We start from the raw sequence: 15,914 nt of genomic DNA on the forward strand, positions 1-15,914 counted from the left end.
ACAAATCAGTACATATTAAATAATTATTGCATATTAATTTATATGATGTCAGATTTTACTGAATTTTTTTCACCCCTTTTTTAGTGATGTTTTAAAGTCTTTTTTTTTTTTGCAATCTTGACAAAACCTCATCTGTATAAATCAGCCAGATAAAATCAGCTCGCTCACAAATCAGCAGAATAAATCAGAAAGAGATGAATGACAAATAAACTTGCTTTCCACTTGAATTCAACTGTTTTTTCTGCCTGTACAGCAAAAATATTCAATATATATTTTTAAAAATAAATAGAAAAATTAAACATTAATATTTTGCTAAAATATATTTCCTTTAAATATATTTACATAAATATATTTTTTGGCCATTTTTTGTTTATTTTTGAAAATATATTAAAATATAAAAATATATATTTAAAAAGAAATAAATAGTAAAATAAAACATTAATATTTTGCTAAAATATAGTTCCTTTTAGTAAAATAAAACATTAATATGTTGCTAAAATATAGTTCCTTTAAATATATTTACATAAATATATTTTTGGGCCATTTTTTGTTTATTTTTGAAAATATATAAAAATATATATTTAAAAAAAAAAAATAGAAAAATTAAACATGAATATTTTGCTAAAATATATTTTCCTTTAAATATATTTACATAAATATATTTTTTATTTACAGAAATATATTTTTTGGGCCATTTTTTGTTTATTTTTGAAAATATATAAAAATATATTTTTTTTAAAATTATTTACAAATATATTCGGCCATCCATATACTTAAATCCAAGAAAATACATTCAGATAAGTCACATTTGAATAAACACTGAATAAACATATGCTACTGTAAGACTGTAAATGTATTTTCTTGCATCTGAAACACATTTTGAAATATATTTTGCTATATGAAGGTTAAAACAAAATCAAAATCACTGCCTGCTGATAAGATCTGAGAGCGTTTCTGTGCTCAGCGTTATGAATAGTGTTTGACTTGTGCATTTACAGCATTTCTACATGTTTAAACTTGCATTAAATCTATACACACGTTTTTAGTATCATAGTATATTACAATCATATTAGAATGATTTCTGAAAGACCATGTGACACTTAAGACTGCTGAAAATTCAGCTTTGATTACAGAAATAAATTACATTTTACAATATATTCACATAGAAAACAGCTATTTTAAATTGTAATAATATTTCAATTTTTTACAGTATTTGTTTTTTATCTAAATAAATAATATAATAATATAGACCTAAATAAAAATACATTTTTGGAGCAGTTTGCAGCTCAAACGAGGCCGAATGTTTTTTCCATCAGCTCTGGTCTCAGTTGGACTGAAAGCTGTGAATGAATCCAGTTTCTCACACCGTTAATGAGTCATATTGCATCTGGTTTCCCGCTGGACTTTCCTGTTCCTGGAACAGATCTAGACCTCACAGAGAGCCTTTATTTTTTATTTTTTATTTTTATGAAATATTTGTATTATCATATTGTTCTTATGTTATCTTATACCGTCTTATTTTATATTATCTTCAATTGAAAATACTGGTAGTTTTAAAATCTATTGTAGTTTTTCTTATTTTGTTTCACATTTTAATTTATTTTTTTTATTTTCTTTATCTTCTTACATTTAAATGATTAAAAATCTGTTTTATTTTGTATATAGACCTAAATAAAAATACATTTTTGGAGCAGTTTGCTGCTCAAACGAGGCCGAATGTTTTTTCCATCAGCTCTCGTCTCAGTTGGACTGAAAGCTGTGAATGAATCCAGTTTTCTCACACCGTTAATAAGTCGTATTATATCTGGTTTCCCGCTGGACTTTCCTGTTCCTGGAACAGATCTAGACCTCACAGAGAGCCTTTATTTTTTATTTTTTATTTTTATGAAATATTTGTATTATCATATTGTTCTTATGTTATCTTATACCGTCTTATTTTATATTATCTTCAATTGAAAATACTGGTAGTTTTAAAATCTATTGTAGTTTTTCTTATTTTGTTTCACATTTTAATTTATTTTTTTTATTTTCTTTATCTTCTTACATTTAAATGATTAAAAATCTGTTTTATTTTGTTTCTTACTTTTTCTTCTATTCTATATAATTTTATTTTCTCTTATATTATCTTATTTTATTTACATTTTTTTTAATGTAATAAAAATAATAGCCGTTCTAAAATAATTTTTATTTAATTTAATTTTTTCTTATTTTATCTAGTTTTTTTTTTATGCATTCTAAATCTTGGAAAATATTGTTAGAAGATCAGTTTTATTTTTTCTTGTTTTGTTTCTTATTTTTGTTTGATCTTATTTTATTTTTCTTCTTTTATCATATGATATATTATGTTGATTTTTAAATATATTGAAAATACTGGTTCTTGTATTTAAAAAAAAAATCATTTTATTGTATTTTATTTATATTATATTGTCCTTTTTATTTATTGTCTTATTTATTTTTTGTTTACTAGTTTATTCTTATATCACATATACTATATTATTTAATCATTTTTATAACTTTTGCCCAGTAGGTGGCGCTGTGCTGAAACTACTCATGTGCTCTCAGGTCATGCTTGGTATAACACGTATCAAGTTTGGTTAGAATCTACTAAAGCGTTGCAAAGATATAGCCTCATGTTTATTTTTACGCAAATTTTGTCAAATTCGTTAAAGCTCTTTACGAGAATAGTTTGGTCTATCGGAAATCTTTTGATAAGTTTTTGCCAGCATTGTCTGAAGATGATCTGAGCCAATTATGGTGAAAATCGGACTAGGACGAGTTCGAAAAAGTAGATTTTTAGCAAAATTCCAAATTGCGAAAAATCTAGACCCGAAGAAATTAGAATTTTGGTATGCATTCGCCTCGGCATGAGCCAAGGAATCCGAGGAAAAAGAATTTTGCTTCTAGACCGGTTCAAAAGTTATTAGCAGGAATATTAGTGCAGATTTGGCCTAGTGGTGGCGCTAGAGAGTTTGAGATAGAGACTCCAAATTTGCTGTGGTTAATATTGAGACTGTCCTTAATCTGTGTGCCAAATTTCATAACTTTCCCGTTAGCGGTTCTATGGGCTGCCATAGACTTCCAGAGCAGAAGAAGAAGAAGAATCGAAAGATTAATAATAAGAAAACTAATGGGTACAATAGGTGAACACCTTTGATATTTTTTGGCCAAATTTTACATCCCTACAAAAATCACACACACACACACACACATATATATATATATATATATATATGTCAAAAACGAAAAAGAGTTTAAGCTTAAAAACAATACTGCTTTAAATTGTTGTTTTTCCAAAAAAAAGAAAAATTCAAAAATTCAAAAGTTTTCGGTTTAATGTAATTGTATTTTTGTTTTTGTTTTTCTGGGCAAAAAATAAATATCATACATTTTTCCCTGATTTACAGAAGAGACCCACTAAAATGTCATTCAGTGTAACAATCTTGTCAGGCATATTTACAACAAAAATCAATTTATGACACATTAAAAGACTAATTACTTTCACCCCAAATACTAATTAGTTGTAATTTTACATTTTTTAAACATGCCACTATCCTAAGTTTGGCCCATTTATCAGTAAGATTTTTTTTACTCATTTAAAGCACAATAAAATTTAATATGCTCCCTTATTCTTTTATATATTTTAATATGTACAGGTCAGAATAAGCATGTTGTTTGAATTTTTGCATAAATATTGTGTTACACTGAATGACAATGTAACATTATTTCAACCAAATTGTAACATTGTATCCTCCAAAAACTTATTTGAAACCTTAAAAGTAGACACTTTACTTACATTTAATGTGCTTTCTATGGACATAAAATCACTTGTAAATTTTGTATATATATATGTTTTTAAATTGCATTTTAAATTACCACAATTTTTATAAAAAATAAATAAATAAATAAATTATCCCCCAAATTGTGCAGCCCTGTGATTTTTAATCTAATGCTTTATTGCTGTATCTGTTGTAGCAGTACGTTCATGTGTTGTTCGGTGCTATTTCTATTTGTTGGCGTGTGCATGTTGTTCCTGTTTAACCTGTGTTAAAGTTGAGGTGACGTCCATCACGGCTGCTGAGGAGAAAGCCTGACTCTCCACCGAACACATGCTGCTCTTTTGATTCTGGCCTGCGGTGTTTGTGAAAGCGCTCAGTAAAGCTCGCCTGTTTTTTTCCTGTAATCAGTTTTGGTAGTGTGCCGAACATCTGCGGCCGGTTGTAATTGTGTTTGTGACTTTTTCACCGTTTGATATCTTAAGCTGGATTTGAATTATCGTACTTGAATACTGCTCCTGTTATTTCTGCCAAATAGTGTGCTAGTGTGCTATGCTGAGATTCTCTCCCTCACAGGCCACGCCTCTCTGTTAGAAGCCCCGCCCACCACACTCAAGCCCCTCCCCTCGTCTGTTACATCATCAGCTGAATTCAGAGTAGATTACTAGAATTTAATCTTGAATAAAATTAATACGGATTATATGAATAAAATAAATAATATTTAATTATTATTTTAAAATGTAAATAATAAAATAGAATAATTAATTTCAATTTTTTTTTGTCAAAATAAATTGCTTCACAATAGAAATTTACTGTGCAAGTGAAACCTTGGATGTAAAAATGTCTTGAGTGTGATATTCCTTAATAATATTAATCTAAAATAATAATAATAATGATCATTTTGAGAAGTGTGTTTGCAATTTATCTTATGCATTATTACTGTACAATAGTAATATATTTCTTTCATAATTTTCACTGGACTTTTATTTTGGCAGTTTATATATAAATATAATAACTTAATAAATATTATAAATGTAATTTGATCAAATAAAGAGCTTCACAATAGAACTTTCCTGTATAAATTAAAACATTTTACATATTTTACATTATAGTTTATTTAAATAGTGCTTTGATAATTATTGATGCTAGTCTTTTTTTTTTTGTGTGATGATTTGAATTTGATACATTTTAAAGCCATGCTTTTGAATGATTAATCCGAAATTCTATTTTAGGATCGTTGCGATACTATTAAAGTTCCATTAATATTTTGAATCCATTTTTTTTTTGCTTTTATGTTTTCTGGTTTCATTTTAATTTCAGTTAAAGTTTTAGTAATTTTGTTGCGTGTTTTCGTCATTTTTATGAATTTTTATTTCCGTTTTAGTACATCAAGTTAAAATGAGAAATGAGAACACAGAAAGCTTAAATAAAAAGTATATTTTATTTCAGATAATATTGGTTTTATTTCAGGCAACAAAAATATTTTTTTCTATGGACTTGATTTTAGTCTCAGTTTTAGTTGACCACAATAACTCCATGTTTTAAGGCCTGGATTCTGTCCATGTTTTCCGCATCCTGGAAATCTCCCAACTAAAGGAAGTGCTTTTCATCACACAATAAGATGCACTGAAACGTCCTCGAAAGTTAACCGCTGATTGTGTGCCGTGTTTTCTGGAGTGTGTGCTGTGAGAGGCATGTTGGGATGGCCTCGGCTCCCCCTGCAGCTCTTCCCTCCCTAAACGGGCCCCTCTGACGGGATATAGGGCCCCTGTTCCTCTGCATCGCCCTCCTTTTGTCCTTTTCTTTCGCTAGCGAGCGCTAAAAACCAGGTCTAAAGTTCAGCGTCTCTGATGTGCAGATCTGGGTCAAGTCGAACATTTGGAAAGCATTTTTTCTCTTTCCGGAGCCGAGTTGCAGTCTTCTTCTTCCCTTCATGGCCTGGGATCGTTAAGGGGAAACGCTGTGGCGTGGGAGTCGGAATTCCAGCGGATTCCGTACGGGATCGGCGTTCAGTGTCGAGTCGATGCAGTGAAGTTGTCTGACGTTTCCAGAATGGTCCGTGTCTTTATCTGATCCACAGCCTGCTGTGTTTCTGCACGAAGAGATTCCAGAAGATAACGTCATGTTTTCATTGCATACTTAGTCATTGTAGCTTTCCAGTGTGCAGTATGTGAATTTGAACATTAATTAAAAATTAAGAAAAATGTAAACATAATGACTAAATATGAGTGTGACGAGTGGGGGCGGGGCCGAGAGCCGTGGGAACGGAGCGAGGCCGGTGGAGAATTAGTGTTTTTGCTGTATTTCTGATCAAATAAATACTGGCTTGGTGAGCAGAAGAGACTTTTTAAAAAACATTACAGATTTTACTGTTCAAAAACTTTTGACTGGTAGTGTATAAATTGTTTCACTATATTCTGATTTTCAGATGTTTATCGTTTAACTGGAAAAATATATATTGATTTTAAGGTTCACTATGACCAATACATTTTTCATGAGCATCATCCAGCGGCACTGATGATAAAGACATTGTGCAGCTTCTGATGATCTTTTACCAGGAACAAGAAAACAGCTGCACGAATCATGCTTTCGGCGTGAGTATTCATGGAAACCAGACCCGCTGCATGCTTGCTTTCTTTCCCTCTGCTCTCGTTCTCGCCGACCTTTGACCTGTAGATGCTCTTTTCATCATGCAACGCGCTTCTGTAACTCGCTGAACATTCATTATTCCCGCACACACAGATGTGAATCCTGGTGTAATCCACACCATTAGTGACAGATGGATGGGTTCAAGCAACAGTTCAGCCAAAAAATACAATCTGCTGAAAATTTACTCACCCTCAAGCCACCCAAGATCAGGATGAGTTTGTTTCTTCATCAGATTTGTAGAAATGTAGCATTGCATCAGTGTCTCAGCAATGGATGCTCTGCAGTGAATGGGTGCCGTCAGAATGAGAATCCAAACAGCTGATAAAAACATCACAATAATCATCTTAATGCTGGATGTGTTTCAGCTTTAGTCTTCTCCAGATGTTAACTGATGGACTGGAGTGCTGTGGATTACTTGTGGATTATTGTGATGTTTTTATCAGCTGTTTGGATTCTCATTCTGACGGCACCCATTCACTGCAGAGCATCCATTGCTGAGACACTGATGCAGTGCTACATTTCTACAAACCTGATGAAGAAACAAACTCATCTACATGTTTGAGGATCAGATAGAGTAGGAACAGATTTGAGCTGATGTTTTGCTGTGGATAAAAGCAACTGATTGCATAAATGCAAGTGATTTATGTAAATATGTTCCGGCTCTCGTGGTTGTTGTGGATTCATCGCATGCGAGGTGTTTCTGCAGATCAGGTGACGCTTCTCTCGCTCTGTCCGTGTTTCAGTGATGGATCCCATAGCCGTGAGCACGTCTGCGACGGGTCAGGATGAGTTTGACCGCAACGCGCCGCGGATCTGTGGAGTGTGTGGAGACAAGGCCACCGGCTTCCACTTCAACGCCATGACCTGCGAGGGCTGCAAGGGCTTCTTCAGGTGAACCTTTCTAATGTTACACAGGACTTCTGTCTCAAAGAAATGCTGTTCTGTTGAACTTTCTATTCATCTGTGAATCCTGAAAAATAACTGTATCACAGTTTCCACAAAGATATTGTGCAGCACAACTGTGTTCAACATTGATAATAATCAGAAATGTTTGTTGAGCAGCAAATCAGCATATTAGAATGATTTCTGAAGATCATGTGACACTGAAGACTGGAGTAATGATGCTGAAAATACAGCTTTGATCACAGAAATAAATTACAGTTGAATAGATATTCACATAGAAAACAGCTGTTTTACATTATAATAATATTTCACAATATTACTAGTTTTTACTGTATTATAAATGCAGCCTTGCTGAGCAAAAAAGATTTAAAAAACTTCATGTTTGGACAGCATTAAAAAATGTAATTATTCCAAACTTTGACTAGTAGTGTAGAATATTTCAGGTTAAATTTATTCATATGACTAGTGTACAGTAATAATAATAATAATAATAGTAATACGATTAAAAATATAGTACTAGTGTACAGTAATAATAATAATAATACGATTAAAAATATTACTAGTGTACAGTAGTAGTAATAATAATAAAATGATTAAAAATATTAAGAGTGTACAGTAATAATAATGATAATAATAATACGATTAAAATATTAAGAGTGTACAGTAATAATAATGATAATAATAATACGATTAAAATATTATGAGTGTACAGTAATAATAATAATAATAATAAAACGATTAAAAATATTGAGTGTACAGTAATACTATTAATAATAATAATAATAATAATAATAATAAAATTATAAAAAATATTAAGAGTGTACAGTAATAATAATAATAATAATACGATTAAAATATTATGAGTGTACAGTTTTTTTAATTCTAAAAATGTAAATTATTTCAAACTTTTGACCAGAAGTATAAAATATTCCAAAGTTTAAGTTTATTATTACTATTATTATTATTATTATTATTATTAAGCTCTATCAGCGATGCTGTTTTTTCTGAAAGCTGAAACACATGGCAGACTGTGTGCTGTAGTCCTGCTTTCAGTGAGGACAGAAAAGGGTTGTGTTTGTTCCCGGTGTTATTTTCATCCGTTAAATCCGCCCAAAGGTCAGTCTCTCGTGTGTCTCTTCAGAGCAGAGAACCGCCGCTGTCTGCAGCTCGCTCCACGCTTGTTTTTATTACCCTGCTGAAAAACAGCAGCTTGTGTAACTCATCTGCAGTGACTAAGACTGGAAGAGAGCGGCGCGCCCCGATAGAGTCAGTGACGTCGCTGAAATACAATAACATCTGAATGCGGGAAGGTTGTTCTCGCAGTTTCTCGCTGTTGTTCTCACTGGTACCGTACCTTTAAGAGTCCTGTCTGTCCATCTTTATGGCGTGAATGTCGTTGAAATGTAAATGTGGGCGTCATATGTAGGGCTCTGTGATTTATGGAATGTGGAAAACACAGGAGGAATCCGGTCATAAAAATGAAAGTGAAATAAATCAGAAGAATAAATCATCTGAGAAAACTATCACTACATCCTGCCACAATAAACGTTTGGTTTAATGTGTAGCAGTTACGACAGAAATATATTACTATTGTACAGCAGAATGTAGTGTAATAATATTAATAAAAAATTATTAAATTAAATGATTAAAACTTAATTTTTTTTAGGAATGTCACTTTTTTCATCTTCAAGTCTGACGGTAAACCTCTGTTGTGCAGCACTTTGTTTGCCAAGAAATAAACGGAATTGTTACATTTTGATTTGATGAAAATTATTAAAATTACTCTTTAAACTCTAATGTTTAATGTGAGTTTTGTCTGCTAGGATGGGTTTGTTGGCTTGTGTGTGTGTTTTTTTCACACACACACACTCACTCACACACACACACACTCACACACACACACACACAATCAATTTGCTCTGCACATTCATTTTCTCATTCCAACCACATATACAATTCATCTGAAGTGTCGTTTGTTATGTCAAAAGATGTTTGTATACATTTTGACCCTCTCTGCTTACCGTAGCGAGTTCTCCCCGCCTATTATTCTCTTCTGACGGGTATGAGAGGGTCTTAGACCACACATGGAGCCCACTGCCTCTGCAATGTAACACAAACACATATTTCTATAAAGCATGTATGGGTGAATCTCACGAAATCTGTTAGAAACATCTGCCTTGGTCTTTTCACGATGCACGCTTTGAAGTCCCGATCTGAATCAAATGATTCACGATTCACGCTTTGAAGTCCCGATCTGAATCAAATAATTCACGATACACGATACTGAATCAAATGATTCGCGAAACACGCTTTGAAGTCCCGATCTGAATCAAATGATTCATTTTTAAATATATATGTATCACATTAAAATCATATATTTTTATTTTAGTTTTTTATGCATACATATATCTGATTTATTTATTAATATTATTTTTTTAATGTATATGTATCATATTAAGACCTTCGATGATCCAGTTCAACCATACTAATAAGCAAAAATTACTCTAAACAAACATTTGTGTCTAATGATTAACGATTCACGCTTTGGAGTCCCGATCTGAATCAAATGATTCATTCATCATGCTTTGAAGTCCCGATCTGAATCAAATGATTCACGATTCATGCTTTGAAGTCCCGATCTGAATCAAATGATTCACGATTCATGCTTTGAAGTCCCGATCTGAATCAAATGATTCACGATTCATGCTTTGAAGTCCCGATCTGAATCAAATGATTCACGATACACGATACTGAATCAAATGATTCGCGATACACGCTTTGAAGTCCCGATCTGAATCAAATGATTCACGATACACGATACAGAATCAAATGATTCGCGATACACGCTTTGAAGTCCCGATCTGAATCAAATGATTCATTTTTAAATATATATGTATCACATTAAAATCATACTCATATTTTAATTATATATAAATATATAGAGAGATTTACAAATGTATAATTAAATATTTATAATATATAATGAGAGAGTTTCAGACTCTTGCACAAATTAAACTTGGATCAGTGAAATACTGAGATCTACAATAACATGAAACTATAACTGAGTGTTTATATATAATCTCTTGTGTTTATGAGTCAGTCAGTGTTTTTTGTAAGTTCATCTGTCTTTAATTTAACAAATGGCATATTTCCATACGAGAGATGTTTTGAGAGTTTTCAGGATGATTACAGCTAAACCAACGACAATTAATAACCACATTTTATTATTATTCTAACAACCAGATTTTTTAAAAATCTACTTTTTTTTGTGCAAAACATGCTGTCGTGTTGCTAGGGAGTTGTGGATGGTTGCCAGGGCGTTGATATGCGGTTGCTAAGGTGTTGTGAGTTTAAGAAAACAGCATTAATTAAAACATTTGCTTTGTTTATGTGTTAATTCCAGTTAATTAGTTAATAGACACACACACACACTCACACACACACACACACACACACACAGACACACACACACACACTCTCTCACACACACACACTCACACACACACACACACACTCTCTCTCTCTCTCTCTCTCTCTCTCTCATGCAAATACGCAGTTCATTTAAGGAAAACAGCCACGGTTTCCAGAGAGAGAGAGAGAGCCAACAATGATGCTTTTTCTCCATGAAGTTGCACAATGAGCGACCCAGATTTCATTCAGACGCGAGTGGGAGTCGTGGGGAAGGCAGATCGCCATTTTAAAGCGAAAACGGATACAGTCGCGTATAAAAGAGCCTCTTTGTGTGTCGTATTCGGTCGACCGAGGACAGCAGGTCAAAGGTCAGCGCCGTTTGTAGCTAATGAGATGCTGATCTCACTCTCAAGAGCGCTGTGATGTCATCGTGACATCATCGGGACTAGGCAACCTTAAACAAAATTGGTGATGTGACCACAAATATATGAAGAGTTATCCATTTTACTCACCCTGTGATGCAGCGAAGCCCAATGGGATAATTTTTAGCCACGTTTAAGTTCAAAAAACAGTTTTTTGCTGTTCAAAGTGTCTGAACTTCTGTGCTTCTTGGGTCTGAACAATTACAGACAAATCTGAAAAAAAAAATGTATGCATGTTTGTGCTTTAGGAGGTTATAATATGAGGTTATAATGTTAGCATGATGTTAGCTCTAAACTGCTGGATGATAGAAGTTTGTTAAAATGTAGGAGTGGGGTAAGTTGAGCCAGTGGCTCACCCCTTCTTATGATTATAAAGTATTATTTTACAGCTACTCTACATTATATTTCATTCATTTTAGACCAAAATATTTAGATTTTGTTCCGTTTTGAACTTGATTTTGTTCTGATTGTAACCCAGCGTCTTTAGCCACAGGTGAGGATGCTCAGTCCATCACAAGGCTCACACACAGATTTTAGGAAGGCATTTTTATTGAATTTCTCTCCCTTTGATATAGCATGAGGTGAAAATGTTCGGTTTTACTTCAGCATAATCAATAGCACAGTTTAACTCTATGTGGCTCAACTTACCCCGCAATGGGGGCATATTTTGAAAGCAGTTTATTTTAGAGAAGAGTTATCCATTTTACTCACCCTGTGATGCAGCGAAGCCCAATGGGATAATTTTTAGCCACGTTTAAGTTCAAAAAACAGTTTTTTGCTGTTCAAAGTGTCTGAACTTCTGTGCTTCTTGGGTCTGAACAATTACAGACAAATCTGAAAAAAAAAATGTATGCATGTTTGTGCTTTAGGAGGTTATAATATGAGGCTATGCTGTTAGCTCTAAACTGCTGGATGATAGAAGTTTGTTAAAATGTAGGAGTGGGGTAAGTTGAGCCAGTGGCTCACCCCTTCTTATGATTATAAAGTATTATTTTACAGCTACTCTACATTATATTTCATTCATTTTAGACCAAAATATTTAGATTTTGTTCCGTTTTGAACTTGATTTTGTTCTGATTGTAACCCAGCGTCTTTAGCCACAGGTGAGGATGCTCAGTCCATCACAAGGCTCACACACAGATTTTAGGAAGGCATTTTTATTGAATTTCTCTCCCTTTGATATAGCATGAGGTGAAAATGTTCGGTTTTACTTCAGCATAATCAATAGCACAGTTTAACTCTATGTGGCTCAACTTACCCCGCAATGGGGGCATATTTTGAAAGCAGTTTATTTTAGATCCAAAGTGATTATTGCCAAGGATGCACCACATCCTGAAATTACTGTACATATTAAAGTTGGAGCCATTACTGTCATGTGCTCGCTTTAATTCAATTCAAGTTTATTTGTAAATTCAAGTTTAAACACGGCGTAAGTAAACACTGGCTCAACTCACCCCGCTCTCCCCTATAATTCTATTTCATTTTACTAAACAATATTTGCTTTGTTTGTTTTTTTTTTTGTTTCAACAAGAAATATTATTTTAATCTCATATTTATATTTCACTTTTATTATTATATTTCACAGTTGGTGAAATGAACTGAGAAATATGTGTATGTATCTTTATTTGTATACTGTGTATATCATATATACATTTATATGAAATACAAAAATGAAAAATAATTCACACATAAAAAAATGTGTATATATACATTTTATTTAAAAATATACATAATATAAATTTTTATTATTTGATTTTATACACAAGTAAAAATTATTTATATAAAAGGGCTTTGGTGATCGTATACCATTTACAGGGGTTATAGAATAGAATCAGCCCCACTGTATATGCATATAAACATGTACTGTATTTAAAAAATTAAATAAAAAATAAATGTATTCATGAAACTAATAATATTTAATAATATTAAAATATTAAAATTTCATATACATATAAAATAAAAATAAATAATAACAGAGAAATTTATTATAAATTAAAAAAGTAAAAAAAAAAGATTTACATGTGTAAATATATAAAATAATTAATTTTTGATATTATATACAAGGAAAACATATTTATATAAAAGGTCTTATTGTAAACAGTTAATTGGTGAAATTAGCTAAGAGAAAAAGGTGTATTTATTTATTACACCATACATATTATATACCTGTGTATATATGTGTTTCATGTATTGTTTCATAATTTATGTTATAATTTCATATATTTATGTTTTTGCTTGTGCTATATTTCACCAGGGGACTTTTTATATGAGGAAATAAATGAATTATATAAATAAAAAATGTGTTGATCTTATTGAGCATGATATGAACTGAGAGAAAAGAAAATGTGTTTTCGTAATATTTCATCAATATGTACATCAACTCATTTTTCTGTCTGACGCCATGAATTCCTCTGAGTACAACAGTTTTTGGAAATCGTTCAAATCCCTGAGCGTGGCCTAAGTAAGAGACAGACGCACAGATGGCAGGCGCTCCAGACTGGCACTGTCAGCGGCCCGTTCGGCTCGACCCGCTCCGGGAAACACTGCTCAGTTCAACAGCCCGGGACAGCCGTGCAGACGGCCGCATGTGCAGCGCTTCAGCTGTCAGTCAGCGTCTGTATTTACTCTGCCGCCCGCTGGGCGTCTGAAAAACTGCCACCCGAGTCTCGTCTGGCGGCCGTCCACACCTTCACGGGAGCCTGGAGTCTGAGCCAAGAGCTCCAGAATATCAGCGTGAGAGTGTGTGGTAATCCACGCTGCTTTAGACGTGATAATGAGCGGACGGACGCTGACTTCAGTCAGCTTTACACTCCCATGAATACAGTCTTTTTACAGTGTTACTGAAGAGACTTTGACCAGATAGAAGCGACTCATCATATAAAGCATCATCAGCTGCACTACAGGATGCACAAACATCACAAGCATTTCAATAAGGATGACAAAATTTACACGGAATACAACTAATTCAACTCATTTTTATAACAGATTTGGAAACAGAAGTATTTGACCGAATGTGTTGCTACAAAAATAATTCACACATAAAAAAATGTGTATATATACATTTTATTTAAAAATATACATAATATAAAATTTTATTATTTGATTTTATACACAAGTAAAAATTATTTATATAAAAGGGCTTTGGTGATCGTATACCATTTACAGGGGTTATAGAATAGAATCAGCCCCACTGTATATGCATATAAACATGTACTGTATTTAAAAAATTAAATAAAAAATAAATGTATTCATGAAACTAATAATATTTAATAATATTAAAATATTAAAATTTCATATACATATAAAATAAAAATAAATAATAACAGAGAAATTTATTATAAATTAAAAAAGTAAAAAAAAAAGATTTACATGTGTAAATATATAAAATAATTAATTTTTGATATTATATACAAGGAAAACATATTTATATAAAAGGTCTTATTGTAAACAGTTAATTGGTGAAATTAGCTAAGAGAAAAAGGTGTATTTATTTATTACACCATACATATTATATACCTGTGTATATATGTGTTTCATGTATTGTTTCATAATTTATGTTATAATTTCATATATTTATGTTTTTGCTTGTGCTATATTTCACCAGGGGACTTTTTATATGAGGAAATAAATGAATTATATAAATAAAAAATGTGTTGATCTTATTGAGCATGATATGAACTGAGAGAAAAGAAAATGTGTTTTCGTAATATTTCATCAATATGTACATCAACTCATTTTTCTGTCTGACGCCATGAATTCCTCTGAGTACAACAGTTTTTGGAAATCGTTCAAATCCCTGAGCGTGGCCTAAGTAAGAGACAGACGCACAGATGGCAGGCGCTCCAGACTGGCACTGTCAGCGGCCCGTTTGGCTCGACCCGCTCCGGGAAACACTGCTCAGTTCAACAGCCCGGGACAGCCGTGCAGACGGCCGCATGTGCAGCGCTTCAGCTGTCAGTCAGCGTCTGTATTTACTCTGCCGCCCGCTGGGCGTCTGAAAAACTGCCACCCGAGTCTCGTCTGGCGGCCGTCCACACCTTCACGGGAGCCTGGAGTCTGAGCCAAGAGCTCCAGAATATCAGCGTGAGAGTGTGTGGTAATCCACGCTGCTTTAGACGTGATAATGAGCGGACGGACGCTGACTTCAGTCAGCTTTACACTCCCATGAATACAGTCTTTTTACAGTGTTACTGAAGAGACTTTGACCAGATAGAAGCGACTCATCATATAAAGCATCATCAGCTGCACTACAGGATGCACAAACATCACAAGCATTTCAATAAGGATGACAAAATTTACACGGAATACAACTAATTCAACTCATTTTTATAACAGATTTGGAAACAGAAGTATTTGACCGAATGTGTTGCTACAAAAACATGTAAAGTGTTGCACGGGGAGTTAGCGAGTCAGTGTTTATTTAAATGACATGCTGAAAGGAAATGCACTGGATGAAAGAGGGCATTCTGGGAGAGAAAACGTCTCGGTTACGTATGTAACCCTCGTTCCCTGAAGGAGGGAACGGGGATGTCACGTCGTGACTGACGAATTGGTATGCAATGATTGTGTCCAGCTGCCGCTGATCACAGCGCGAGCATGAAAAGGTAGCAGGTGCAATGCATACCAGGTTTTCGCTGAGGAGCCGAGCCGGTAACCTGGCCGCTCAGAGGTGGTACAGCAGCCGTGGCGACGGGACGTGACGTCTCCGTTACCTCCTTCAGGGAACGAGGGTTACCATACGTAACCGAGACGTTCC

The 15,914-nt window shown here is 33.4% G+C and overlaps 1 protein-coding gene across 1 annotated transcript in view; it reads left to right on the forward strand.

Moving 5' to 3' along the window:
• Window positions 1–15,914, forward strand: part of LOC107748291 (vitamin D3 receptor A-like) — a 45,427-nt gene that overhangs the window by 17,915 nt on the left and 11,598 nt on the right. Inside the window, exons 3-6 of the mRNA XM_016563030.1 lie at window positions 7,166–7,313; window positions 10,986–11,104; window positions 13,575–13,891; window positions 14,933–15,241. Of these exons, the coding sequence (XP_016418516.1) occupies window positions 7,166–7,313; window positions 10,986–11,104; window positions 13,575–13,891; window positions 14,933–15,241 (893 nt within the window). The remainder of the gene's footprint in view (window positions 1–7,165; window positions 7,314–10,985; window positions 11,105–13,574; window positions 13,892–14,932; window positions 15,242–15,914) is intronic.

Source organism: Sinocyclocheilus rhinocerous, unplaced genomic scaffold, assembly GCF_001515625.1.
Source record: "Sinocyclocheilus rhinocerous isolate Xijiao unplaced genomic scaffold, SAMN03320098_v1.1 scaffold3214, whole genome shotgun sequence".
In the NCBI taxonomy this organism is placed as follows: Eukaryota; Metazoa; Chordata; class Actinopteri; order Cypriniformes; family Cyprinidae; genus Sinocyclocheilus; species Sinocyclocheilus rhinocerous.